The following is a 26,533-nucleotide window of genomic DNA, read 5'->3' as shown; positions in this document are numbered from 1 at the left end:
TAGCAATGACGTGAAAGTTTAATCACTAAACTGTGGTTAAGTGTTAACATCTAATATACAGATATCTTGAAATTAAGACTTTATAAGCAACTCAAAGAATCATGGTCTGTTTTAAAGAACATTTTCAAGACTATCTGGATAATAGTTCAAACTGAGAACATTGCTTCTAAACAGTTGCCTTACACTAAACTCATCTGCTCAGCTTCTTTCAGGAAAAATTTGAGACACAAGGTGTAACTTTCATTTGTTTAGCTTACTGTTTGCATGTTATAGTTTGTGTTTTGCTTGAAGAATATGACTACAGCACAAAGGAAAAGGTTTCCTTGCTCTGACTGCTGCCCACAGGATCAGGTAGAACTTCTGGAGGAAGGAGGAAGACAGCTTTTTCTCCCCAGCAGGAAGAGAGGATGCTCAGCTAGGGAAGGAGTCTAGACCACAAACTAGAGACAAGTAGGTGTAGTGGGAAGCTGGCTGGCAGCCCAGAGCATAGCTGCCAAAAAGCCCCAGCAGCAACACACTCACTAAGGGACCTTCAGGGAACTCTGAACTGCAGAGCCCTGGATGCTACTACAGGTGCTAAAAACACCACGTGCTGCACACAGAGACCTGCAAGGACTGACTGAACACAGCAGAAGACTTGCTCATTTAAACACCCCACAGCTCTGACTTCTGACATGTACTTGAACATTCTTTATTAAAAAAGAGTTGTCTTATTCTGTTTTGTTAATTTTACATTATAGGAGAAAGAAAACTAGCATGAAAAATACAAGCCTTGGTCTGCTTACTGTAAGAAAAGGTGAGAGAGTCTCACCTCTAGGCTCTGACTTAGGTGACATAGCAGATGTTAGTTAGAATATGGCAAAGCTTCTAAAATCATGTGAAAGTAAGACATGGCAAGTCTTCCAAGCTTCCATGATTTAAAAATAATATATAGCTTTTCTGACACAAGAAGGTACAAGTTCTCAATAATGGCAGAATGGACAAACATTCTTTTCTCACAAAGAGTAATTTTCAGTTCTTTCTTAAAAAAGAAAAAAATTTAAAAAGGAAGCTGTGCTCCCTACAGCTTGTTAACTCTTCTTTTCTTTACAGTCAGGCAGTTAACCCTGAAGCCAGAACAGACACAGCAGGCTTCCTCTCACTTACTCTCACGACTTTGAAATGTCACTCCTAGAGGAATGTCACATTTCAAGTACACAATTAATTTGAAAAGCTTAAATTGAATGTACTATTCTGACAGCTCTAGAAGTTGCTGTTTGTACTTGTAGCAAATATGCATTTCTAGGAAGAATTTTGGTTAATGACTGAAAAATTAATCTGCTCAATTGGCACCTACTACTTGGCATGTGTGTTGGTGTTCCTGAAAACAACCTAGTGATAAATCCATCCTAAAATGAAATTGTGCTGATCAATTCTATCTTCACCTTCACATCCAAACCAAGCAGTCACTGTGGGTCCATGTTTCATCTAGGGAATATTTGTAGCATCTGCTAAAATATATGGACTTACTGGCTCACGTCTCAGTGTCAAGAGAATTACATAACTGCTGTCACTATAATGATATGATTTTCAGAACAAAGAAAGGCAAAAGCATTGATTACCATGATTTTCTCATTTGTGTGGGCCATCTGAAGCTAAAACAATTAATTTTGCCAACTCTTGTATTACAGGTTTGAAAGGATGGGATTTCTCCTGAATTTAAACAGACAGGGTAAGAACTAGAATCTTTTTAATTTCAACTCCTTTTCCTTTATGTGACAGATTGCAGCATCTTTAGAAGTTTCCTAAGGTAAAATCTACAGATTAATTATGTAAAGGATTGACTCTGTGCATAAAGGATTCTAGACTCCCCAAGTCTTACTTCAATTTGTTCAAGGAGTTTGCAAGAAGATCCAATTCAAAAGCAAAATACTGCTCACAGCATCATCCCATAAATCATACATGTAGATTTCTTATGCCATGTTAAAAATGGCTTACCCAACAATGTTAATACCAATGCTTTGTGTTATTTGGACTGACATTACTGTAGGGATATTTTAGTTTTTCCAGACTGCTGAGCACTCTGAGTTTTCACTATTACCAGTTACTGAGGGTCCTATAACAAAGAACCCCTGACCAGTTTTTCTTTAGTTCACCACTTCCAAACCTTACTCCAGAAATAATGGCAAGCCCATTAAAGCAGTCCAGGTACTCTTCTAAGTGTCCTTTCACAGGTCAGCAGAAAGTAAACCATCCTCCTCAAAAGAAAAGGTATTTACTTCATAGCCTCTCCAGCATTACCAACATGAATCAGAAAGCCAAAAAAACTTCAGTTTAAAGAAAAATGCAGTAAGCTATTGATTCCACAGTTAGAGGTAGATCTGCTGAAGCTGGTGTTGTACTTCCTTGTTTTAGCAGGTTTTTTATACAACTACTTACTTGTTAAAAAAAGGTTCAATGAGTTTTGATCTAGCAGACACATGGTTTTTCGGAGGACTGAGGAATGAACCTGATGAATGAAGAATAAATTCAGTATGTAATAAGCAAACAGAGAGCACCAGGAAGAAGGTTTGGAAAAGATTTCACATGTACCTAGGAAATTAGCCATGGAAATGAAGCACAGTCCAGTAATGTAAGCATCATATCCTGCTTCATGGAGTTGTTCAGATGCTGTATCGTAACTTGGAAATCCTTCTGCACTTTCTGAGGGGAAAAAGACAATTATAAATACACTATCAGAGAAGATAAAGACAGTCCTGTATGCTTACCCACAGGCTTATTTTGTCAGAGTATAACATCATTTGGGAAAGTTTATACAACTTTCAGAACCTCTGAATTTTCTTCAGTTCTTAAAAAAGCAGTTTTGTTTGGCATTTTTAAATAAGAATAAATTCATAAGATGGTAAGCCTTTCCCATTAAAAAGCCCTAAATTCCCAGACCTACTCAGCCAAAATGGAGTATTAGTTGTAAGACAGTGACAGCAGAATTCCCCACAAAGAGTATCTTTTTTCCTGACTTGCATTTAAGAGAACAGTCTAATTAAAAACTTTACTATTAACCAGATAGGTCAGATTTTTCAAGATATTTAAATGAAGATTAAATTGAGTGATTTAAAGATTTCTTTACTGACAAATGCACTTGGTGTTTATGCTCTGCACATTCAGCAATATAAAAAAGTAGTGCTCATCTTGATTTTGATCAAGCATTGAAACCTTCCCTTTCAACAAACTCCACTCTACAGTATTGCTCTCCCTCTTCCAAATCAGCAGCTTAAGAAAAATTCCAGAACCTTGAGCTAAGCTTGCCCTTTGATTAAATATCCTTCTGTTCACCTCAAAGCAAAAATCCCCCTTTCCTACTAAAAGAACTTTAGTAATTTTTAGAACACACACACACACACTCGACTGGTCACTGCTGTATAAGTTTTTTTAGTTTTGTTTATCCAAATGCCTCCTGGAGTGCTCTGGCTTTGATCTAAAGGGCAATCACCAAATAAGAGTTTCAAATAAATTTCAAATTAATCCCCAAAAATCAACCTTCAAAAAAAAAAAATCCATCATTAGAAGACGATGAAACTGCTGTTCACTGAACTCATCATTCTTTTACTGTCTAGATTCCTATTAAGTTCCAGGTATACTTCTAAATATAATTGCACTGTATGTAAGTGCCCTCATTTAAAGTCCCTTCATCAAAACACTAAGTATTAGTAGGGGAATTTATATTTCATACCAAGATCAAAAATAATCAAAACATTTCAGAAATAAGAGCATTTTGATATATCCTCACCAACTTTAGGAGGGCTGAATGGAACCTCTTTTAAACGCTTTTCCAGTTCTGCAAGTGATGTATTATTAATGATCTCCTGCAAGAAAAGGCATCATTAATTGCCAAGGCCAAGCACATTTTCCCTGGAAACTGAAATCAACCAGGATCAAATGAGCATTTACTGGTGCCACCTGGTGTTCTCTAAGGATCTACACTCAGCCCTATTTCAAACTAATGCACCAGAGGTGTGTCAAGACAAATTCAGTTACCTTGCCTCACTTGCACCATAATGAGTCATAAGCATTTATTAATGCTGCCCAGAATTATTGAGAGATTATGCCAAAATAACATTTCTATTTTAATCTGGTTTCCTGCAGGGTACATGTGGCAAGGGAAGAGGTAGCACAAACAGCAGGGCAAATATTCTAAATACTGGTCATAATGGCTGAAGGCATTCAAGGTGAGTATTGTGTGCTTGCTGACTGGACATTCTTGAATAGTTTTACAATGTAAATACTGCTGATTTAAAGTAATACAGAGACTGTGAAAGGAATCTGACAATCAGAAAGTTGCTCCTACATGTCAACTTAGCTGAGTAGCATCAGTGAATCTACTGATGAATTATATGCATTAAATAAAGAGCCACAAAAATATATTACAGATTAATTCCTTACTGAAGTTGTTAATCAAATATATGTTGTCAGTCAGTACAATGGAAACATGCACAATCAACAGCCAGAGAAAGCAAAACATCTCACACAATCTTTCTTAAAGTTGTCTGAGATCTATGAGGACCAGGTTTCCTTTGGTTCTCAATCAAGCTCAGCTTTTTACACTCATCAAGTCTGCAGACTGAAAAGTTATCAAGAACTAAGTACAATGAACAAGCTCAAATGATGCATTAATTTGGCATCCCAAAAGCAGAGTTTCATAACAGGCTAAAAACCCAAGCATCTGCTGTAGAATTACAAATATCAACATAGCTGCACCAAACAAACTTGTGGAGGTTTCTTACTTTTCAGAATGCCAAAGCCTCTATTCTTACCCCAGCAACACAAACCTGACAATACCTACAAGTGTATTTAATGGCAATTCTTTATGCAATGCTCTAGAGTCACAGAGCTGTGCACAAAGAGAGATGCTGCTTCCTCAGCATGTTTTTTAATTAATTCAAGGGCACATGGGAAAACAAGAGCTTATGAACACTTATCTCAATACTTCTTTAGAGGAATAACTCATGCTGTAAAAGATTTTAAGAGAAACCTGTAATTTTTTTTCCTCCTGCTGACTACCCACTGAGCAAAGGCCACAAGAGAACCTAATGATGATAAAGCATTTTTCCACACAAATCTAAGTCAGCATTCACAGTACTCTAAGGCTTTGAATATACAAGCAGCTTCCAGATTCTAGTTGTTCATGAACAGCACTTTTTTTATATCCTGAGGGGACATGCTACTTAACAAGAAGAAAATAATCTACTAATCACATTTTACCTAGCAAAAACTCTACATATTCTGGAATCCAGAGCTGCCAAGTTACCATAAAGCTTCAAACAAAAGTGACAAAAGTCACTAGTAAGAAAGTAAAAATTTGCATTCTATAAATTCTGTAGGTTTAGATAAGGGGTAAAGAAAAATCATTTGTCTACAATAAAAAGAACATCACAGAGAACATTATTCAACATCTCTCTCTACAAAGAAGTATCATTTGTTTCAACATACATGTATTAATACAATTTTGCATCTTCAAATCATTCTATAATATTAACTTACCTTAAAAGGTTGTGTACTTGCCATCAGTTTAGTATCCAGCAACCTAGAAACAAAATAAGAGCTAAATAGGTTGAAACAGAAGAATGCCCATTTTGCCAAATCCTCAAAAAATATTTTAGTGTATTAGCTGGTAAACAGCAGATACACTCTACTGAAAATTACTGTTGGATTTGGAACAGCCAAAACATTCCTTGGCTTTGTTCAGCATGAAAATGGACAGCAACCAAGGCACAGCAAGAGATGCAAATAACTAGTAGCATATAAATTTTGTTCCAAATGAAGTGTAGATTCCAAACACCAAACATCATGTTGAACCCAAGGGAATAGCAAGGGTGCATCTTTTGCCAAGAAGTGAACAAACAACACTGCTTTTCTGAAAAAAAGCTGCTCAAAATTACTTTAAAATTGTATTTATCTAACTTGATCCCAATTTGTTTTCCAGTAACAGCTATGGTACAGGGCTAGGACAAAAAACATCAGCTTGCTACAACTATACTGAAATGGTTGAAAGTTTGAACTAAGAACTTACCGGGGAAAGACACAAGACGTTACTTCCTTGAACTCACTTAGGTCCTAATTTAACATTAAACCGGAGATAAAATCCAAGTCAGTGAACTGTTTACAGTCTCGGAGGACAGAGAGCAGTAGCTACAATTATCCAAACAGCCTCTAAAAGTGAGCTACAGTAACTGAATTCTCACTGTAAGAGATGTATTTGTCAGCACTACCATAGACACCACCTGCAATTACACACAACTACAGGCTACGTATTTCTGATTTGTCTGTCATTAGTAGTAAATGTTCTCTCACTGCCAACACCTTGTCCTATTTCATACCCTAGGCTAGCTCTGATTCCAGCCCAGTTAACAGTTCTGAAGTGTTCTCAGCATTTTGCCTTTCAATGGAATACAGTCACTCCAGGTATGCAGGGACTGCCTACAGGTTTAGATCTGCCAAGGGTCAAAATACAGGAACTACTGACAATTGCTTACATTCCAACAAGATCCAAACTCGTCCCAAACTTCTTTTTCCCATCTTATGACCATGTCTTTCCCCAAACACCATGTGAACCATCCTTCCAATGAGACCTTTGGCTTCCTCAGACAGTGGTTTTGGTGCCAACACACTGCTCAGTTTAACAGAATAGTCCAGTCATGAACTGTTAGACAGCCCTGCTGCAGTCAAAGTGTGCTCCCTCCAATTATTCTGACATTGTACCTCTTCATCCCAGTGAACATCATCCTGCTACAAGACTGTTTATCATTTTAGAAAGTGTACTATATTATTTAAAACCACACATTCCCATTTTGTAAACTACAAAGGAGAAAATGCCACGTAATTGTGCTGAAGCTCCAGACCAGTATCTTATAACATGTCAGTCAGTTCCATATACCTGACATAAGCAAAACTATTCTACTATCTGATTTGAACCTTTTAAAAATGCAAAGGAGAACAATCCAACTAAACTTTTTACAAAAATATTTATGACAATAAGGTAGTAGCCCAGAAGTACCAAACAGATTTTTCTAAAATACTTTTCTACACTTGTTCCCAGGCTGACCAATTCTTCCATTCAGAACAAAGTGTGGAGATAATACTAAAAGACAAATACATTAAGGCATTTATTTAATCATCTGAACACTCAAAAGATTACTTACATCAGGTAGGGGGCAATAGAACTGATGTATGGTGTGCATAACATCCAGCAGCATGTTGTGCCCAATAACAAGCTTGCCCTGTGAAAATAACATTAATTAAATTTCCAGTCCTGGCCATGGCAAAGGGCATCTGAAAACCCTACCCCAGATGGCAGCCAAAGGCACATGGGAACAAGAACATATCAATCCTCTCCATTTGCTCTCTGCCTGCCCCACAGACTCCTCCATTCTCCCACAGCAGCCACTCCTTGTTCCTCTACTCCCACCCATTTATCACAGGCTTTCACAGCAGCTTCATGTGTTGAGAAGATGCACTAGAACAGCTACTTACAACTTGGTTCCCAAATGTAATCTATTTAAAATGAAAGTTAAGGCATTTCTCCATCCATTGCCTTTTAATTTACTTATACAAGAACACACAATATATTCCTTGTGGTTGTAACATACAATAGTTATTAAGGGCATGGTCTGGCTTCTCACAGTGCAGAACCTTTCATGCCAGATGTTGTACAAGCAAGCTCTTTGAAAGAGCTCAACCAGTTTTTTAAATGTTATCTTTGATTCATTTGACATGACAACAGTCCTTCTTTGACAGCCTTTAACTGCCAAGAAAAAAAAAGGAAAAGAACTCCAAAATCTTTTTACGACAGAGGAACAAAAAATCCACCAAAGCTTATTATGTAAGAGCCCTAAGAAATTGCTATTCTTGACTCTTACAGATAGTAAGATTCTCCACATCATTCTTTAGTTTGAGCTTACTTAACCTACTACACTCAACCACTGTAAAACATGAAACAACATAAACTTTAAATGTCACTTAAACTTGTACTTCATCTTCTCCTCCAAAATGTAACGGCAAAAAACCCTCTTTGAAGTATTTATTTTTTCTTACAAACAAAGGTAGGTTAAAAATCACATTAACTTACAGAATTAGCAATGGCATGAACAACTCTGGAAAATCCTACAGCATCATTCAATTCTTCCTGTAAGCAAAGATTCTGACATTAGTGAGAGCAAATGAAAATACTGCCACAACTGTATCTGCAAACTGCCAAATGCCCCCAGTTTGCCTCAAACTGTTTCTCAGTCATAGCCAAGAACAGACCATAAAAGAAATGTCAATATTTGGAAGACACAAGGGGTTAAAGCAGGATGCAGCTCACAGTATTTCCATTTTATATGTAGCTCTAGTTCACTGTCAAGTAGGATGAGTGGCAAGCTGCTGTCCTGGGCTGCCCCTGGACAGAAGCCAAGCAGCCACACTCTGCCCTTTGCTCACTCCCCTCACCCAAAATTCAAAGGCAGATAAGATTTGTGGATAAAGATAATGAGAGCCCATCCCTTCCAGCCTCCTTGCTTTTGAGGGAGGGTGGGAGGGAAAGCCTTGACACTGTGCAAATGCTGTTCAGCAGCAGACAAAACATATGGATGGTATCACTGGTGTTTCAGCCACAAAGCAAAGCACAGCAAAATACAGACTGCTACAAAGAAGGTTAACTTCTCCCCAGGCAGAGCAGTAACAGCTGCAGTCACTTCATTGTCAGCACATGATCTCCAATAGTGCTCAGCAGCTGTGACACTGCAAACTGCTCAGAAGGTATTAAAATTAACCTACATGTTTTCAGCTGCACTTTTAACATGTATTGTTACATATGCAACAGGTTGAATCCTGACTGTCACTCCTATTAAATCAGACTGTATTTTTATGGTGCCACAGACTGAGGAAGAAACATTCTTCAAGGAGAAACATCAAAGTATGTGACTCACATTATGTAATACTGTAGTTGTATAAAATGACTTTTGATTAATTTGGGGGGTCCTGACTACAGCACAGTTCTGTAACAGATTTTTCTTTCTCAGGTCCAGAAAAGCAATTTCTGCCTTGTGTTATCTGTCTTTATTCAATCAGAACTAAAATTCAGTAAAAACATTCACTGTTACTTTAGTTCAGCTATGAATGCTGCTAGTTTGAGCAAGTAATACCCCACTAAAAACATTTCAGAAAACCCTACTGTAGTAGTAAATTGCTCCTGACCTGCCTTCTAGAACAAGAGATTTCATATTAGTTAATGTCTCTTTAAATTCTCTTTCCCTCTTAAAAGGTTTTCTGCATAGAAGTATTATTTGCTCCACCCAAACTGATTTCATCTTGGTATATGAAAGCACAAATTATAAGAGTTTGATCAGGAACTCCCACAATTCAAATCTTATGACCTCCTGAAATTTACATCACTCAGTAATCAAAATACAAAGTTTAGTAAACAGTGAGAGTGTCTGAACACACCAGGCGTGACCTCCTGGTCAGCTTGTTACCACAGCAGCAGTGTGCAGCGTGGATCTAGCAAGAAATAACCCATTCATTGTACAGGACACTAACTCAGCAAGCAGGCTTTGTAAGAGAGGGGAGACTGTGAATCCAAACCATGTAACAACTTGCTCAAGAATTTCTGCAAGAAACTGATGTTTCCTCTTACTGGGACAAACTTCTGTGAGTGTGGAGATTCATACAAGAAGGTGGTCACTACTCCAGAATACTCATTCAGTATTCCACAAATTCTGATTTTTAAAAAAATTTTAGAGTGCCTTGCAACTCTTCTTGATCTGTTGCAAGGTCTAAGTTATCTGGTAGAATTTAGAAAAATTCAGCCAACCACAGCAAACCAAAGGGAATCAACACCAAACCCTATCCTGTATTTTTGCATTGCTGAGTGAAGTCAGAGATTCTCATCCTTCCTCTCACACATAAACTAATGGAATTGAATTTATTTACCTGTTCTTTTGCTTGTTTCTGCTGCTCTCTTCTTTTTCGTTCCTCTTCATCTACCTTAGTAATAACAATATATCTCTCCTTCTAAAACAAAAAATGTAGAGTTTGAGGAATGACTCTGAGAAATTCAGATTGAAGGTTGCTGCAATTTTCTGTAAATTTACATTGTAAAGAAAACTGTCATACCTCAGCAGCAGTTACCTGGCAACACAGCTGCTTCTATTGTAGGCACCACATTATCACCTACTCCCAGAAGCCTATTTTAGAAAACTGTATTTTATTCATCCACCAAACATAATTTTTCCTAAACCCTCTTTTTACTTCTCAAAAAAGATTATCAGCATTTCCTTGTAAACAGTTTGTTTCAAATACCTTTTGAAGCAGAGATCTATGCTGGGAAGTGAGGACACAGCACGTGATGCTGCTGGTTTTCCTCTGAGATCACAACCAGCTTTTCACTAAGACTGAACATCAGATCCACTGTATTTCAAAACACCTTTTAGTACCCTTTAAAAAGTAATATTAAGCCACAAAAATACACACCCACACTCCATATGTTGGTCAGATAGAAACTAGTTCATTGTATTTCATTTTAAATGCTTTGAATTTGCATAAAAAAGCTCAAGTTAGATCTAAAAATCAGGAGAGATGGTGAAACTGAGAAATATAATTTCCTTTCAACGGAACAAATGTTAGAGGCAGTAACAGGCCTAGTTACCTTATCTGACTCCAGAGTTTCCACGTGGATACCTTTTGGATATCTACATAGAAACAAATGAAAAGTGAATATGAATAGTTATTCACTTGGCATTTAGCATATTGAAACCATAACAGTAATTTAGTAATTTCATGTTTCATTATTTCTATAAGTTTTAGGTGTAAAAGAACCATTACAAGTTTATTTTTAATTCTAATAAAGCAAGCTTTGAAGCAATAGGCTAGTTTAACTGGCCTCCTTACATTACCTAACAGCAACTGGCACTTACACAATTTCCCATGCTATTGTTGTGGAACCTGTAATTTCTAATTTTGTGATATTAAGTAAACATCATCAAGATATTTCATCACAATTTAGAATCTTTGCTTTCAAGAAATTCAAAACAAGAATGTTCTCATTTACTTCTAACCCCAAGACAGCTTCTTTGAAGACAGCTTCTCTTTAATACATCACTTATTTGAGGACTTATTAACAACCCTGAACTTTCTGCTACCAGTAGATTTTAGTAGGAATTATTAACTCAAGTGTCATCACACCACTACAATCACATTTAATTTCAAAATAACACCATACACAGAGCCATAGAGCATCCAGCTGATAGCAAAAAAGAGTATTGCCTTTTCCTGCTTAACCAGTAGCAATTACTCTTATAATCTCATCATAATAAACTAACCACAACTGTGCAACCACTTCAGAACCAGCAAGTTTCCTTGTCCTCTGGCTACTCCTAAAATTGCTACTGGAGAGCACTCCAAAGGATTGTTGTGTCCTTTCCACCCTCACTCCTCACACAGTTTTGAGCCTCCATTGCATTTATGAACTGCTTCATGCCACAAATCCTGAATGCATCAAACCACTGATGCACAAGAGAATATTTCAAAAGAGAAAAGGACCTGTGAAGAGGTCAGAATACAAGGGCAATCAATAACTTCATTCTTCTGCTTTAATTAGCTCCATGCTACCTTCACAGCTTGGCTTTCTCTCTCCAGTACACACATACAGTGTACACAGCTGTACTCTTGCAAAGCAACACTGCTGAATGTTAAAAAAACACAAGAACACATTCTTCCATCCACTCAGACAAGCTGCAAGGATAAGCATCAGAAACACACAAAACTACATGCTACAGGAAGCTAGAGACATGTTAAAGAAATTACACTGAAAAATTGTTGAAAACACGTCTGCTTTTTTTTTCAGATTAGTTCTTGAGCTCACTTCTTGAGATCCCATTTTCTAGAGAGAAGCTTTATTTTATCTGCTTCCAGTGTAAGTAACAGAAAGCCAGATTCAGTGCCACAACACTGAATTAAGTAAACCTATAAAAAAAAGACTTGCATGTTTTCCACATCTTACTACTGCAGTCAGAACAGTGAAAATCTTACTCTAAAGCCTTGGCAATATACTAATTTATCAGAAGGGCTTATGCTTGGCATCCAACAGAAAACTATAACCATACCAGTACCTATTACAGAACAACTATTTTTTCAGGTAAAGCCCACAATCTGTATAAGCACAGCACTTTCTGCTCACTAAAAACCTAGCATGCTGCATTTGTTACATAATTCTAGGCTGTGCCCTTCTATTCAGAGATTTTACATAGGATAAAACAAATACTAAGCTTTAATATCTAAATTAATCATCACAAATAAGTTTAATGTAATTCATCTTCAGAACATTACAGAAGTCTTGTTTTAAAGGCAAAAATAAATTCTAAATCAACCACGTCAAGGTTAAGTAGATATATCTTACCCAGATTTCTTATCAAAAGTACTAAAAGTATACAGTAAGGCAGTATTACCAGTAACTTACTTCCAGCTCAAGGTCTGATAAATTAATTTCCTTTGAAATCTAAAACCAAAAGACAATCGTGTTACTAATAATCCTTTTACAGAGTATCTCCTAGGAATGATTTCCAGTTTAAACTGACTCTAAGTGCTCATTCGTAGAAAGATTTTTAAAGCAAGAGTCACTGCTAGCAGAACTACTGGCTAGGAAGAGATTTACTGAGTTCTGATGTTCAGCTGCCAAACTGGAAAGGCATTTACACTATGTTTAAAGTTACCCACATGATCTTCTCATCAGAGAGTATTCTGTAGTCATGATGATTCAATAAAGATACAGTGATGGTACCTTATCCCCAGCTTCACCATTTTCTACTATTCCTAAATTATTTTTTTTTTAAAAAATTTAAATAATCATACTCTCCAAATATCTAGTTTCCAAAGCTAAATAGAATTTTGGGAAGGAAACCTACTAAAACCAGTCACATACTGCCAACTGTGAACAACCAATAGCTCAATAGATTGGAAAAGTTTATTTATAAAATGCATTTCCAATGCTTATGCATCACTTCAGCAGTAACAAAAGGCAGCTCACACATAAAAGACATTTCTTGACTATACTTAAATATTTTGCCACTACATGCAGAAGTTACAGCTGAAAATAAATTACAACACCCATATACATTACCATGTATTCTCAACATTCAAAAGTTAGTCAAATGTAGATTTTGCTGCAGTTAACCCAAGTCAACATATTCTTCCCTATCACTCCCCTAATTCTATACGACCAAACTAAAAAAAAATTTTAGAAGAAATGCAATTTCAGAAACTGACCCTGTACATGGCTCCAGTTCCAAACTTTCACTTTCTTCCTTCTTTAATAAGTCTTCTATCTGATCCCTGGAAGAAACAGATTGTTTGCTTCTGTATCTAGTATTTTATTTTTTGGAAGTTTACAGCTCTCTCCAAAAGACAAGAAAATGCTTCAGAACAAAAAGAGCAGCATTTTACAAACAGTGAAATAATAGACACGGCTTCAACATGCAAAAATATCACTACTGTTCACATTTTAGTTTTAACAACATCAGAGGATATTAAACAGTGTTACTTACACTACTTTCTCTACAAATTTTTTCTGATCTTCAGGAATTGTTACAGGGCACTTTGTGGAATTAGGAGAAATGTATGACAGAGATCCTGCACCGTTGGCTTGAGAGCGTTTCTCATCATACTGTTCCCTTAGCTGTCTCTCTTCTTCCTGATTTAAATACGGAATTCCTAACAAAAAAAGTAAAAGCTCATCATAATTAGAGACTAATTAGGGATGCACTGGGTTCAAGCCTTTGCACCTGTTACACCTGCAGGCCCTTTCAGTGCCCTGCTGTAGATGTGTGTCTGTGCAGCCTCCCAGGAGATGCCAGGTTGGCTGGTACCACTGCTCCCCAGCCTCCTCTGCACAGGCCAAGAGCCCCAGCACTGCAGAGCTGCACATCAGCACTACAGCACTGAGCACTGCTCTCCTTGCTCTGTGCCTCACCAGTAACAGCCTGCAGCAGCCCCAGTGCACTGGGATCCCCTTCCTAGGCTTTCCTGCTGATGTATTACACAGCTCCACACCTTGTTACTCTCTATACATGCTTTGCCTCCATACAAAAAAAACCAACCAAGCTCTCATGTCAGTGGGAATTCTGATCTGCTAAACTATGCCATGAATTCTTGGAAAGAGAGTTACCATCAGCACAACAGTAAACTAGATAAGAATAATTCAAGAACTTCATTACATGTTAAGACAGTGCCACAGATGGCAGCCTGTTTTCTTTTGCAGAAAACAGTGAAAGGTGTCATAACAAATTTTGCAGACATTAAAAGAAATTGAAAACAAACCAAAACAACTCACCGTTGCGAAAAACTTTATTAAAATCAAATCCTTGGTTTGCTAAAAAATCTATACTTGAACTCTGTAACAAGAGAAAAAGGCTTTACAATTGGCAAAAGTAGCTGTGGCATCAGTTCAGTTATTTTCACACTTGTTAAGAAATTATACGAAGTCAAAAGCCAAGAACAACCAAGTCTGTGACCCTAAAGAAGCCACTGAGAGTTTAGGCTCTGCTACTAACTGATTTTCAACTTCCATAAGGTACAAGAATGATGAATATGGTAAAGGATAAAGATGAAAGAACAAACTATGTGGAGAGAGAAAACTAAAGAAAGCAAAATATAGTTCAGGAGAACAAATCTGAGACCAGAAAAATGTTGGCAAAAGTCTAGGAAGCAGTGAAAGCAAGATAACAAGATGAGAATAAAGGATTAAAAAAGCAAGGAAACTGGAAATTCAATGAGAAGAGGGGAAAAAAATAGAATCATCTTGCCACGTCTGGAACATTATCTCAAATTCCAGAAATCACACAATGTAATGCATAACAAGAATTAAAAACTGAAGTCAAGGATATTCCCTTAAAGCTCCCATTTTTGGGATTGGTCTTAACTGATGCTTACTTATTTTATAAGAAACAACCCTCAACCCAGAAACTTACATTCTTCTACCTTTTAAGCTGAAGTTTGTTTCAGGTATACCTTAACCAAATAAAATTAAACTGTTTTTCTACTAACCTGACAGACAAACTTGACATCTGGTGAACTTCTGTTAAAGGGTTTTGGAAAAATATAGAAATTAAATGACTTCATTATATACCTGTAGAAAAGATGAGTTACATGTCAATACAGCTTATCAGGATTACTTAGAAAATCCTCAGTTAAGAAAACAAGAAATAAGAGAATAACGTACTTTTCTTCTGTGTCATCATATTTAAAAGTGCAAAGGCCAAACTGAAAGAGCAAAAAATCCATGGAATGCTGTAAAGGAAAGGAAATTTAAAGATTACCAGGTTGCAGCCACATATGATTTCTCTCCATTTCAAAATTAAGTAAAGTGAATCTTCTTAATCAATGTTTGTTTCACTGGTAATTTGAAAGTAAACACACCAGAGTTTTTCTGCTAGTTTTCATCCCCATTTAATCATCTTACTGTTGGCCCAAGATGACTTTAGTATGCACTTCCTTTCCACAAAGAGACAAGAACTGAGGGAAGTTCCATCTCTCTTTCCTCCTGTTGGTCACACAAACAAGATGCTGCACTAAAAGCAGCTTCAGTTTTCATTTTAGTCCATGTAAACACTTTACCTTTTTAAGCTTCTGATACCTTTCTTCTGGAGTGTCGAAGCCATTTGTTAATGCACTAACTGAAGGCCCATCACTGATCCCTGAAAAAGTAGAACATATTTTGCTTTGGGTAAGCTTTTCAAAATTAACCACAGCAAAGAACTGGCAATTTGAGAAAAAGGCTTTCACTTAAAGCATGCATTACAATTATTTAATTTGAGAAAAATACTACTGCAATAAGCCACTCATTCCAATAAGGGTGTTCTAGAAGTAAAACTGTTCTGCAAAAGCTCTGTCATTCTGGCTCCTATTCAACATGTCAGTAGCAGGCCAAGACCTACCAGTACCCTAATGTAAATGGGCTTTACAACACAATGCAGGATCAAAGCCAAACTAAAAATGGGGAGTGTTGCCCAGAGACTTATTGAATAACTTAGTCACCTTAAGCAATATGCAACAACTGTGCTTCCACAAACACCACATGTAACAAAACCTAGTCTCATAGGTGAACCGAACTCTACATCCCTAAAGTGAAATACCTACTAAAGCATCTCCTGCTGCACGTACCCTCAGGGTTCCACGAGCACACAGGTTCTTAGTGCTGCCTTTCCCTGTCCAAACACTTGCAGGATCTGCCCCACTTATCCGAATCCATTGCTTTCATGGCACATAGAAACCTTCTGGTTTTTTTACCTTGAGCTGCAACAACTATCAGTTGTCACGTTGAAAGATTATTGTGGGAGCACAAGCAGCACAAACATGACATGTACCTTTAATCAAAGCCTTGCTATCGCACACGTAACAAGTGGTTTAACCACTTTGTGGTAGCCTCAACTTTACCTTTTTCAAGCCAACGCTGAGATGCATCACAGGAGCGAACTCGGGCACCGAGGTCAAACCACCCCCCCTCAGAGACTGCCAACAGTTCACAAAGACAAAACAGGTGCAACTGTACCTGAAAACTCTCCATCGATGGCCAGGAAGTCCGACTCTTCAATGGCTTCATACACTTTGTTCAGATTATCCTTAAAATCTACGGGTAAAGGGTTAAAACACACTTGAGACTACAAACGGCATCCCCCGGCAGCCCGGCGCCCCTCGGGCGGGCAGGGCCTGCCCGCCGCCCCCTCAGCCTCGGGGCCGCGCTCCCCTCTCAGGGCTGCGCCTCATGGGTGCGCGGGGCAACGGGGACCCCTTCGCCATGAAGGACAGGCTGAGGCCGGAGGAGCGGCCAGCCCAGGGCGGGGATGCCGGGACGCCGGGACACCGGGACAGCTTAGCGCCAGCGGCGCAGAGCTCGGGACGCGGGGCCGGGTGTTCACTCACTGCTCCTGATCACCTCCATCCCGCGCCCCCGCCCGCCGGAGCTCGGCCCGGCACCGCCCGCCGCCGCCGCCGAGCGCTTCCGGGGCCGCCCCGCGCGCCGCACGTGAGCGCGCACGTGAGCCCGGGCCGCCGCCATTTCCTACCGGGGCGGAGCCCGCAGGGCTGCACCGCCCCGTCCGCGGGCCCGGCGCCCACAGCTTCGAACGGTGCCTGGAGCAGCCTGCCGTGCGCTCTGAGCGGGCCGCAGGGCCGCACCGCCCCATCCGTGGGCCCGGCTCCCACAGCTTCGAACGGTGCCTGCAGCAGCCCGCCGTGCGCTCTGAGCGGGCCGCAGGGGCTGCAGCAGGGCTGCCGGGGCGAAGGAAGTCTTAGGCCAGCCGCCGTTCTGTGGGGTGTGGTGAAATGTCATGGATGTGGGCCTTGCCCTGAAAGCCAGAAATACGGAACTAGCGCCAGCAAGGAAGAAGGCATGGGACTCTGCCTAGGAGACACCAGGAGGATGGTGGAGAACTGCTAGCGACGATGCCTGAATGATGATAGTTCCAGGGGAACCGGAGGCCTTGCCGTGCTGCAGAAGGAGCTTGTTCCTGTTCCAGGCGGCGCTGTGGCAGCTGGCGGCGGGAGGGCGCGGCGGGATGGGCCCGCAGCAGCGCGGTGCCAGGCAGGGCTGCCCCCGAGAGAAGGTGCTGCAGGGGCACGGGGCTGCAGTTGTGGGCACGGGCGGCACAGGAGTTCGCAGTTTGTGCTGCAGGGCTGGAGCTCACACGGCTCACAAAGCATCTTTTCCAGAATTCCAGCAGAATGAAAACAAATGAAACATTCCCACTAATTGGGGCGGGTAATTTCTGCATACAGAAAAAGATAAATAATTACGCAGGATTTAGTGGAGAGAGCTTTTTAAGATTCTTCAGTATAAGCAATTTATTCAAGAGACATTCCCAGGAAATCATTGAGTATGATTAAATGGCTCCCAGTAAGATATTAGTTAACATGGCAGAGATGTTTTTGTTTTGCAGTAAATTGGCTGAAGCCTAAAATTGTCGTGTTACTCCTCAGTTTTTTACGATGCATTTCTGCACTTTCTAATTAAAGTGCTCATGGCACGTTAAAGTGGTTGATGGTTGTTTTAGAAGCCTGACATTTTCCCACAAGCAGCTGACAAATCTGGGAACTCTGCTTCCCTCACCCACAAAATAAGCTGCAAGTCAAACAGTAAGGTACTGTAATTAAGTGCTTCAACAGGAATTGAAGCACTATGTTTTACAGATTAGACATTTTTTACTTCAACATGTATGTATTACATAAGCAGAAGGAGCCCCTAAAAAGTGGGAGAGGGCAATACAAGCAGTTAGTTCGAGATTCTATGGCTTTTTGTATGTCAAAAATTTTATAAACTGGAACAAAAAGGCCATGTTTTCACATCATTCAAGTCTGCTGCACAGCCTATCAAACACTTGTATGTTCTTGTACTTTATTGAACATTGAATGTGAAACTAAGTGAAAAGACACAAAAATGTAGCAAAAAACTATATTCTAGAACAAGTATTCTGGGCTGCATTTTCACCTTGCATACCAAGGTAGATCTAGATGCACTTCCTCAGATCTGGAAGAGGTTGAATTCTTTCATGCTAGAGTACTTTAAAGATCTACTCATTGGTTCTCTGGAAAAAAAATGAATAATATGAGAGAGAAAACAGTGAGAGACTATTTTCTTTCTTGAAATAGGCTGGAATAATTAACTGAAATGTCATTTGAACTGGACTTGTAGTTTGTATCAAACTGAAACAAAATCCTGAAAGAAAATGTCACTGTGTCGAAGAGTTGAAAAAAATACATCTCAGAGGTACACTTTAAAAATTCACAGAATCAATTAGGTTGGAAAAAACCTCTGGGATCATTGGGTCCCACCTGTGACCAAGCACCACGGTGTCATTTAGACCGTGGCACTCAGTGCTATGTCCAGTCCTTAAAGGCCTCCAGGGACGGTGATTCCAGCACCTCCCTGTGCAGCCCTTTCCAATGTCTGATCGCCCTTTCCTAATGCCCAACCTACACCTGCCCTGGTGCAGAGTAAAGCTGAGTCCTGTCACTGTTCCCTGGGAGAAGAGGCCCATCCCCACCTGGCTACAACCTCCTGCCATGGCGTTGTAAGGAGTGAATCAAATTTTTTTGGACTAGTGGAAAAGAATTTCAGTGAGGGAACAGAGACTGATAGAAGTAAATTGTGCATGTGTGGAGAGATAGACTCTTATGCGGTAAGAACAGTCTCTGTGCACGATGCTTTAGGACTGCAAAGTCTCATTTACTTCTAAGATTACCCCTGGAATCTCTGCTGTAAAATCAACCTTGAATAGTTTCTGCGAAGGAAGGCTGCCTGGGTGCGTAGTGTAGCTCAGTTCCCACGAATACGGAGGTGTGTGTATTCCCAGGTCCGGCAGTGCGGCAGCGCTGGTGTCCGCTGACCTGACACGCTGGAGGTAAAGCAGCGGGCCCGGCCGGCGCAGCGGCGGGGGAGGAGCCGCGCTGCTGGCGGGGCGGAAGCGGCGGGGCGGGCCCGGGGCTGCGGCCGGGCGTGCGGGGCCGCCGGGCCCGGAGCGGCTGTGCCGTGCCTGGGGGGCAGCGCGGAGTGCGGGAGGCTGGAGCTGGCAACAGACAGGAGCTAGGAGTCGTTCTGCTGCTGGCTCTGACTTGGCGCAGGCTGAGCGGTGAAATGGTTTTCCTCTATTTTCCACAGAAATCCTCTTGCCTCTGTCTTTCAGGAAAACTAGAAGAATGTTTTTAGGTGCAAAATCTTGTCTTTATTTCTCTTCTTACAAGTGCTGTTTTAGAAAGACAACAGCCTGTGATGTGCCATGGAAATGCAGGTTTAGAAGTCTAAGGATTCTAATTTCACTATCGGTTTCTGTTTTTGAACTTGTGCTTTTTTTCGTGATTTCTGTTCTTTACCTGCTTGCGTGCTTGCTTCTACGTGCTTGATCTGGATGGCAAGTTGGTAAGTTAGTAGTAAGCAGGAGCCACAAGGTGGAGAGTGCAATCATATTTTGGTTTGGTAGCGTCTGAGGAGAAAATTGTCTAGTTCTTGATATCTTCTAACATATCATGAGTGATGAGTTAATGACGTGGATCAGTGTTTTTCTTAAGAATCTATATACTGCTGTCTAAGAGAACGGAGTAGGAACATCAAGCAAATATATTTTTTGTAAACTTGGAACCATCTTAAACTCTTATCTATGCATTTTCTGTAATGCTGACAAAGTAACTACAAGTAACGTTTATGTGGAGTTTAGACCTTTGCTGAAAAGGTGTGCAGATCAGTCCCTTATGATTCTGAAGCATATGACTTGGTGGATCAAACTTTTATTATATTTTTTCAACATTGCCCAGCAATATCCAGCATTGACCTCTGTTAATAATGTTTTATTCAATATGCTTGGAAAGAAAAGGGATGAAGTAAATTAGATCATGACATTATACTGGTATTTTATTTTTGTATCCTCAGATGATACTTTTTAATTATATTTTCTTTGACTGATTTCTTTTACTAAAACCTTGATTAAAGCTATTGTCAAAAGTCATGTGAATCATAGTGAATTATTTTGTTTCACTTTCATGTATTTTATAACATGGGAGAAGAAAGCATAGGGAGATTGAGCCCAGCTGTTTACATCTAGAATCTGGTTTTGATTGTAGTTGGCAATGAATATATTGTTGAAGAAGTAGATCATGTTTCATTTTGGGGAGGGCTGAGTTACTTAAAAAAATTTAAAAACATCCGGGTGTCAAAAGCAGTGCAATGATAAATCACATTGCTTACAATTCTAAACTTCTGTAATAGCTGTTTTCATGTTGCTTTTCAGAAGTAGTGCCTTATCTGGTTTGAAGATCTGAGAGAGCTTTCTGTTTGTGGAAGGCTTAAAGGAAAATGGAAGAAGGTGAGACTTTACAAGGGGAAACAGAGAGGGCAGAAGTTGAACCGTGTGCTGCTCCTGGCCTGGGCCGGCAGATATCAGTCAGTGAGTTCCTCTGCCACTGCTGCTACGACATTCTGATCAATCCCACCACCCTGAACTGTGGGCACAGCTTCTGCAGGCATTGCTTGGCCTTGTGGTGGGTATCGTCCAAGAAGAATGAATGTCCTGAGTGCAGAGAAAAATGGGAAGGATTCCCCAAAGTCAACATCCTCCTCAGGTGAGTGAACTGTTTTGTGAATGTCTTTTTTACATAAATGAAACCACAGAAATTTGCTGTCTGTTTCTTGAGTTTGCTGCAGATATTCTTAGATAATTGGTAATCTGAACTGTCACAAAGAAATTTAAATCCCAAAGACTTTCAGCTTGTGCACTTGTCATGAACTGTTCAAGCACATGGAATTAAGGGATGGGTTGGTTGGTTTTGTTTTGAGGGAGGAGGTTTGTTTGGGGGAGGGCTTTCCCCCCTTCTACATTTTATGGGAGATGGAGAGGCAGGATCCTCAGTCTTTCAATATCGCTGGTTGTTTTCTAATAATTCTAAGTGAGATTGATCTTGGATAATTGTGTAGTAATTTCTGTAATAGGAACTATTTATTGGAAGAATGTGATCATATTGCAGAACAAAGCTAAAAAAATCTACTTGCTGTCTTGAATTACCCACAAGTTGTTTTGTTAATAATACTTTATCTGGGGTTAATAACATTAAATAAATGGATGGTAGGATTGATTTATGGTAGGATTTATGTTGTCTTTTGTTTAGCATTTTTTAATAATTGTGGCTGGCACACAATAACAGTGGCACACAGAATTCTAATTTTATATAAGAAATTACTTGGGAGTTATGTGGTATTTTAGCTTTGGAAACTAAGGAAAATATTGTTTTGCAGTGATTGATAAAATTCTAAATTTACTAAGCTTTAATAACTAATTTTTTCTTGCTTTTAAAGATGATTGTCTTTAGTAAGAGATTGGAAAACAAAAATCCAAAAATGACTCCCTTTTCTGAATACTAAGCCTCAGTGGTTACAGTATAATGACAAATATTTTTCCTATTAGGGATGTTATTGAAAAGCTATTCTCTGATGCCATTGAACAAAGAAAAGAAGATATTCAGCAGAACAGTGATGTAGCACGCAGCTTGGCAACTTTCCAAAAGCATGGGAACGACCAGATGCCTACAGTTCCAAACACAGCAAGAATTAACCCTCGAGGAGGGTTCTTCTCAGGTGTTCTGACAGCTTTAACTTGTGTAGCAGTAAGTTTCACCTGGTTGGTTTTCCCTGGTTGGGCTGAGTCAGTAAAGTGGCCTTCAGAGCTGTCTGTCAGGAACTACAACTGCAGTGTACAGCAAATGGAAGTTAGTGGGTAAAACTTCAAAATACTTTCTTAAAACCTGAATGTTCTAGTCTCCTTGAAATGGAAGATTCTATGTGTCAAGGCTCTTGTTGTGTGTTTATTTATATAATTCATGTATTTGCTTTGCAAGTAAAGGATCTTTATTTATCTTTGTAATCTGCCTGTAGGTAGTTCTACTTGGCTATCACTGGAGTAGCAGAGAATTTGAAGATGATCATCTTGTCCACAAGCCTGTTGCTAAGTGGACTGCTGAGGAAGTGATACTCTGGCTGGAGCAGCTGGGCCCGTGGGCTTCACATTACAAAGAAAGATTTTTACTGGAGAAAGTCAATGGAAGGTGAGAGGCCTTGTGGTCAAGCACAGCTGTTATGTGATTGGACTACTGACAGGTTCATTAGGGGTGGCTTATTGTGAAATGACTGTACTGTGTTACCTAGATTGTGGGAATATTCTGTTGATGTGTCAGAATAAATTTCAGAAGAAGTTTTAACAATTGCTGTTGAAAACTTTTAGTAGTAGAGAGTCAGCTACCTGAAAATTTTCTAAGAACTTTTTAAAATGCTGACAATGCAGACTGAAATGATACCAAGAGTAAAATTCTACTGATGTATTATCCACCCTTACACTTTTCCTTTCTTGTGGAAATATGCATGTGCTATATGCATATGTATTCCACCCAAGAGCCACGCTGAAAGCAGGCAAGAGGAAACTGGAAAAGAAGGAAATTTAAAACCCAGGCTCTGAGATGCAGTTGGTGTGGAACACTTGATATGCAATGTGATGATGATCTTTTAAAGTCCCAAAGTTTGCCAACCCAAAGTATTCTATGATTCTTTAACCCAGAAGGTGCTACCTTGTATCAGTAGCTTATTTTTCAGTGTGGAGTTGTGTATTTGTTTGTCATCCTTTTTGGTGAGTAGGCACTGTTCACCTTAATTCTTCTGCTTTTGTAGACTCCTCCTAACACTGACTGAAGAGGATTTCACCAAAGAGCCTTACAGTGTAGAGAACAGTAACCACAGGAGAGCTATTATGGCAGAACTGGAATGTGTGAAAACTTTAGGTGTTAAACCACCACAGAACCTTTGGGAATATAAGGTAAATTTTATATAATGTGTGTCATGTCATGTATATTAATTATTTTAAAAGTAATACCTTTAAAACAAGATTCTCTTAAAACCAGGAGGAATGTTAAAGTACTGGAATTTCCTATGTAAAAACTGCTCAGTTTAATGACCTGTTGTATTTGAAAAACAAACCTTTGAAAAATAATTGTCACAAAATCTAAGAAGTGGCATGTCCCATTCATTTTATTTTTTTACTGATTGAAACTTAATAATTTGATACCTTTTAGGCTGTAAACCCAGGAAAATCACTCTTTCTTCTGTATGCACTGAAGAATTCTCCAAGACTCAGTATGTTATATCTATATTTGTTTGATTATGCAGAAGCTTTCCTACCTTTCATCCACACAATTTGTCCTATGCAAGAAGACAAGTATGAAGATACTGTCACAAAACTACTTGTAAGTATTCAAAACATTAAATGTGCTACTTGCTTTAGTTATAAGCATTTTAAGACTAGCAGCATAAAAACACATGATGTAATTATTCATCATTTCATCTCTTTACACTATGGCTTTAAAAACAGCAGACCTACAGGGTAAGTGGTTCTTTGATTTTATTGTATGCAATCACCAGTGTTGCAACCATTACCTTTAATAGGATTGATTTTGGGCTTTTAAGACTTTAAATGTGTGAAACTGATTCTTCTGAAGTTCACATAACTATAGAAAGTGATGTTCTAATCTAATGGAAATTACTGCATTACAGTATTACCTACTAGTGAGTATAATAAAGATAAATTACTGCTTTCAGTGTATAAAACCCCCAGCTTTTCAACAAAAGACTAGTGGAAATAAGCCAGTAATAAGTAAGTTTAATAGAAAATTGATTAACAGTCTTTTTATCCTAATTTACAGGACCTTGAAGATCCTTCTTGGAGGCAATGGAGAGAATTCACTGTAAAGTATTTATTTTTGCCATACCAGCTGATAGCTGAATTTGCTTGGGATTGGCTAGATGTGCATTACTGGACATCAAGATTTATAATTGTAAATGCCATGTTGCTGTCTGTTCTGGAATTATTCTCCTTTTGGAGGCTGTGGTCAAGAAGAGAACTGAAGTAAGTCTTACAGGGCTTGTGGAAGAGGGTAGGAAGTACATGGCCTTAGAAAGTAACAGCCTTACAATTTCACAGTTGCTGACTGAAATGAGTGTCTAACCCAAACCCTGAGGTTAATAACATGTGAATCTGCATTCCCACATATGCTACTGCTTGCTCTTGAATACCTTTATTTCTGTGCATGCTTCCAAGCACATGGCTATTTCCAAGGGTTTCTTAGAGATAGTTTTACTTATCAGATGTAGCAAATGTGGAGATGGCAACAAGCATGTTCTTAACCACTGGGAGATATTAAACCTTACCTTGAGAACTGCCTCTTATGGTGCCTGGTATTAGCTGTCAGCTGAGAACTAAATACATCAGAATGTAGCCATGATACAGTGTAGTTATTTTGGGATTAGTCCTCAGAATCATGAATAAGTTCAGTTGTACTGATACTAGTCCTGGTAATATATCAGAATTTCTGTTTTCTGTTACTACCTCAGTCTTAATGCAAGCATGTTAACATTCATAGTTGGTGTGATCTTTGGAAATGGTACGGGAGAAATTCTGGTTTTGGTGTGTGCTGGTTTCCCTTTGCCAGCCGACAGAGGGCAGAAGGTGCCAGAGCAGCACAGGGAGAGGGCACGGCCTGAGGCAGGGCTGAGCTGGCACTGGAGCCTGCGGGGGCTGAGTGCACTGGCACAGTGCTTCCTCTTAAATCTGCTACTGCTGGCTTTTAGGAAAGTTTATCGTGGAGTGCAAAATGGTGTTTTTACAGGTACCCAAGTAAGGGCTAAGTAGTGCAAAGCTGTAGCACCTATTAGGATTTCTTAAAGCTGGGTAAGAAGAATCCACAAAGTTCCTCTAAGCCTTTCCCTTTCCTTTTTCACAGGACTATTCCTCACAGAATGTGGAGACATTTCTGGAAAGTCTCAACCCAGGGACTTTTTGTTGCCATTTTTTGGCCTTTTATTCCTCAGTTTGTCTGCAATTGTTTGTTTTACTGGGCCTTGTATTTTAACCCAGTTATAAACATTGATCTTGTAGTTACAGAGATAAGGCGTCTGGAGACACAAGTGCAGTGATTGGCATTGGAACTCTTAGCTTCTAAAAATGGACATTTTAAATAAACTTCACTTTTCTTCGTTATGGATGTGGCAGTGAAAATGGTGGATTATGTTAATTTAAACATACAAAAAAGCTTTAAGATAAGTTACTCTTAAACCAGCTGATTCCAAATTGAAGGATGAAGGAAAAAGGAATTTTCCATTGGAAAAAAAAAAGCACATTCCTGTATAGCCATGTAAAACTCATACAGTCATCTCTCCCTATTTGTATCAGATAAATTTCGTCATTCTGTCCTGAGCATTCTGGTTTTTTTCAAGCCTGCCTTAAAGTCAGTGTCTTCTGCACTGCTACAGTGATTTCTTTCTTTTTCTTTTTAAACTTAACATTTCATACCAGCAATGTGTTCCTCAACTTCAGTTTGCCAAAGGAATGCCCTTCCTGGATAGGCTTGATGTTGAAAGAACTTCATTTATTTCAGTCTTCTTTTACATGTAGCATTGTGACTGCCCTATACACAATCTCACAGTAGAGTTTGCTCCAAAATTCCTGCAGTTGAAGGCAAAGACTACTTCAATTTTCTTGTGTCTTGGAAAATGTGATAATTACCATGGAAATTTTTTATTCAGCTCAGTTAGACTTCATCAATAAATCCTTTCATTCTCTCTTCTTGAATTCTGTTGCTAATTCTTAAATTCTTAAATATCTCTTAAAAAGGATTATTTTGGAAATGTGACCTGACACTGTAATTACTTATGGCAATATAATGTGTGTATCTATGTCAGCAAATATTGACTGGAAAGTTATTTGTGTAAGCAGGATTGACATTTGTTAATGTATGTTCCTTTGACTGAATCAAAAGGTAATCAAAAGATTTTTTCAAGAACTTTGTCCCCTTGCAGTCTGCATTGGTTTGTTGTTTTGTTTATTTCATTTGTGTCAGTAATGTGATCTAAATTTGCCTATGAATATTTTTCACAATTAAAGATCTCTCTTGAAATCTTCACTATTCCTACAGAGAATTTGGGGTTTGATATTTGTTTGGGTTT

General features: G+C 39.1%; 2 protein-coding genes across 6 annotated transcripts in view; one reads left to right on the top strand and one right to left on the bottom strand.

Moving 5' to 3' along the window:
- The window catches only part of PARN (poly(A)-specific ribonuclease), a 42,383-nt gene extending 25,343 nt beyond the window's left edge, over nt 1-17,040 (bottom strand). Inside the window, exons 1-18 of one of the 2 annotated variants that reach the window (XM_064390633.1) lie at nt 16,927-17,040; nt 16,556-16,633; nt 15,622-15,701; nt 15,227-15,294; nt 15,052-15,133; nt 14,339-14,399; nt 13,554-13,719; nt 13,276-13,341; nt 12,470-12,508; nt 10,661-10,703; nt 9,946-10,026; nt 8,102-8,158; nt 7,176-7,253; nt 6,047-6,090; nt 5,518-5,560; nt 3,767-3,842; nt 2,572-2,682; nt 2,419-2,488 (exon numbers count right to left, since the gene is read on the bottom strand). In XM_064390633.1, the coding sequence (XP_064246703.1) occupies nt 2,419-2,488; nt 2,572-2,682; nt 3,767-3,842; nt 5,518-5,560; nt 6,047-6,090; nt 7,176-7,253; nt 8,102-8,158; nt 9,946-10,026; nt 10,661-10,703; nt 12,470-12,508; nt 13,276-13,341; nt 13,554-13,719; nt 14,339-14,399; nt 15,052-15,133; nt 15,227-15,294; nt 15,622-15,701; nt 16,556-16,633; nt 16,927-16,945 (1,262 nt within the window). In that variant the 5' untranslated portion in view covers nt 16,946-17,040. The remainder of the gene's footprint in view (nt 1-2,418; nt 2,489-2,571; nt 2,683-3,766; nt 3,843-5,517; nt 5,561-6,046; nt 6,091-7,175; nt 7,254-8,101; nt 8,159-9,945; nt 10,027-10,660; nt 10,704-12,469; nt 12,509-13,275; nt 13,342-13,553; nt 13,720-14,338; nt 14,400-15,051; nt 15,134-15,226; nt 15,295-15,621; nt 15,702-16,555; nt 16,634-16,926) is intronic. The other variant, XM_064390631.1, reaches the window with a different exon arrangement.
- A 148-nt stretch (nt 17,041-17,188) lies between these two features.
- Nucleotides 17,189-26,490, top strand: BFAR (bifunctional apoptosis regulator). 4 transcript variants are annotated; one of them, XM_064390635.1, is made up of 8 exons: nt 17,189-17,609; nt 20,784-21,114; nt 21,954-22,152; nt 22,421-22,590; nt 23,207-23,351; nt 23,608-23,778; nt 24,235-24,437; nt 25,312-26,490. In XM_064390635.1, the coding sequence occupies exons 2-8, from the start codon at nt 20,849-20,851 to the stop codon at nt 25,502-25,504; spliced, it is 1,347 nt and encodes a 448-aa protein (XP_064246705.1). In that variant the 5' UTR covers nt 17,189-17,609; nt 20,784-20,848; the 3' UTR covers nt 25,505-26,490. The 4 variants fall into 4 exon arrangements, with proteins under 4 accessions (XP_064246705.1, XP_064246706.1, XP_064246704.1 ...); XM_064390636.1 differs by lacking the exon at nt 17,189-17,609 and adding an exon at nt 19,481-19,631; XM_064390634.1 differs by lacking the exon at nt 17,189-17,609 and adding an exon at nt 19,498-19,708.
- The last annotated feature ends 43 nt before the right edge of the window (nt 26,491-26,533 follow it).

The sequence above is a fragment of the Passer domesticus genome, chromosome 15, assembly GCF_036417665.1.
Source record: "Passer domesticus isolate bPasDom1 chromosome 15, bPasDom1.hap1, whole genome shotgun sequence".
Classification (NCBI taxonomy): domain Eukaryota; kingdom Metazoa; phylum Chordata; class Aves; order Passeriformes; family Passeridae; genus Passer; species Passer domesticus.
This window is presented reverse-complemented; position numbering and strand designations above follow the sequence as displayed.

Bases quoted from the DNA above. Each gene is read 5' to 3' on its own strand.
- BFAR (XM_064390635.1), top strand. From the start codon at position 20,849: ATGGAAGAAGGTGAGACTTTACAAGGGGAAACAGAGAGGGCAGAAGTT. The intron at 21,115-21,953 runs GTGAGTGAACTG...TTTTCCTATTAG, and splicing joins AAAGTCAACATCCTCCTCAG to GGATGTTATTGAAAAGCTAT. The intron at 24,438-25,311 runs GTAAGTCTTACA...CCTTTTTCACAG, and splicing joins TGGTCAAGAAGAGAACTGAA to GACTATTCCTCACAGAATGT.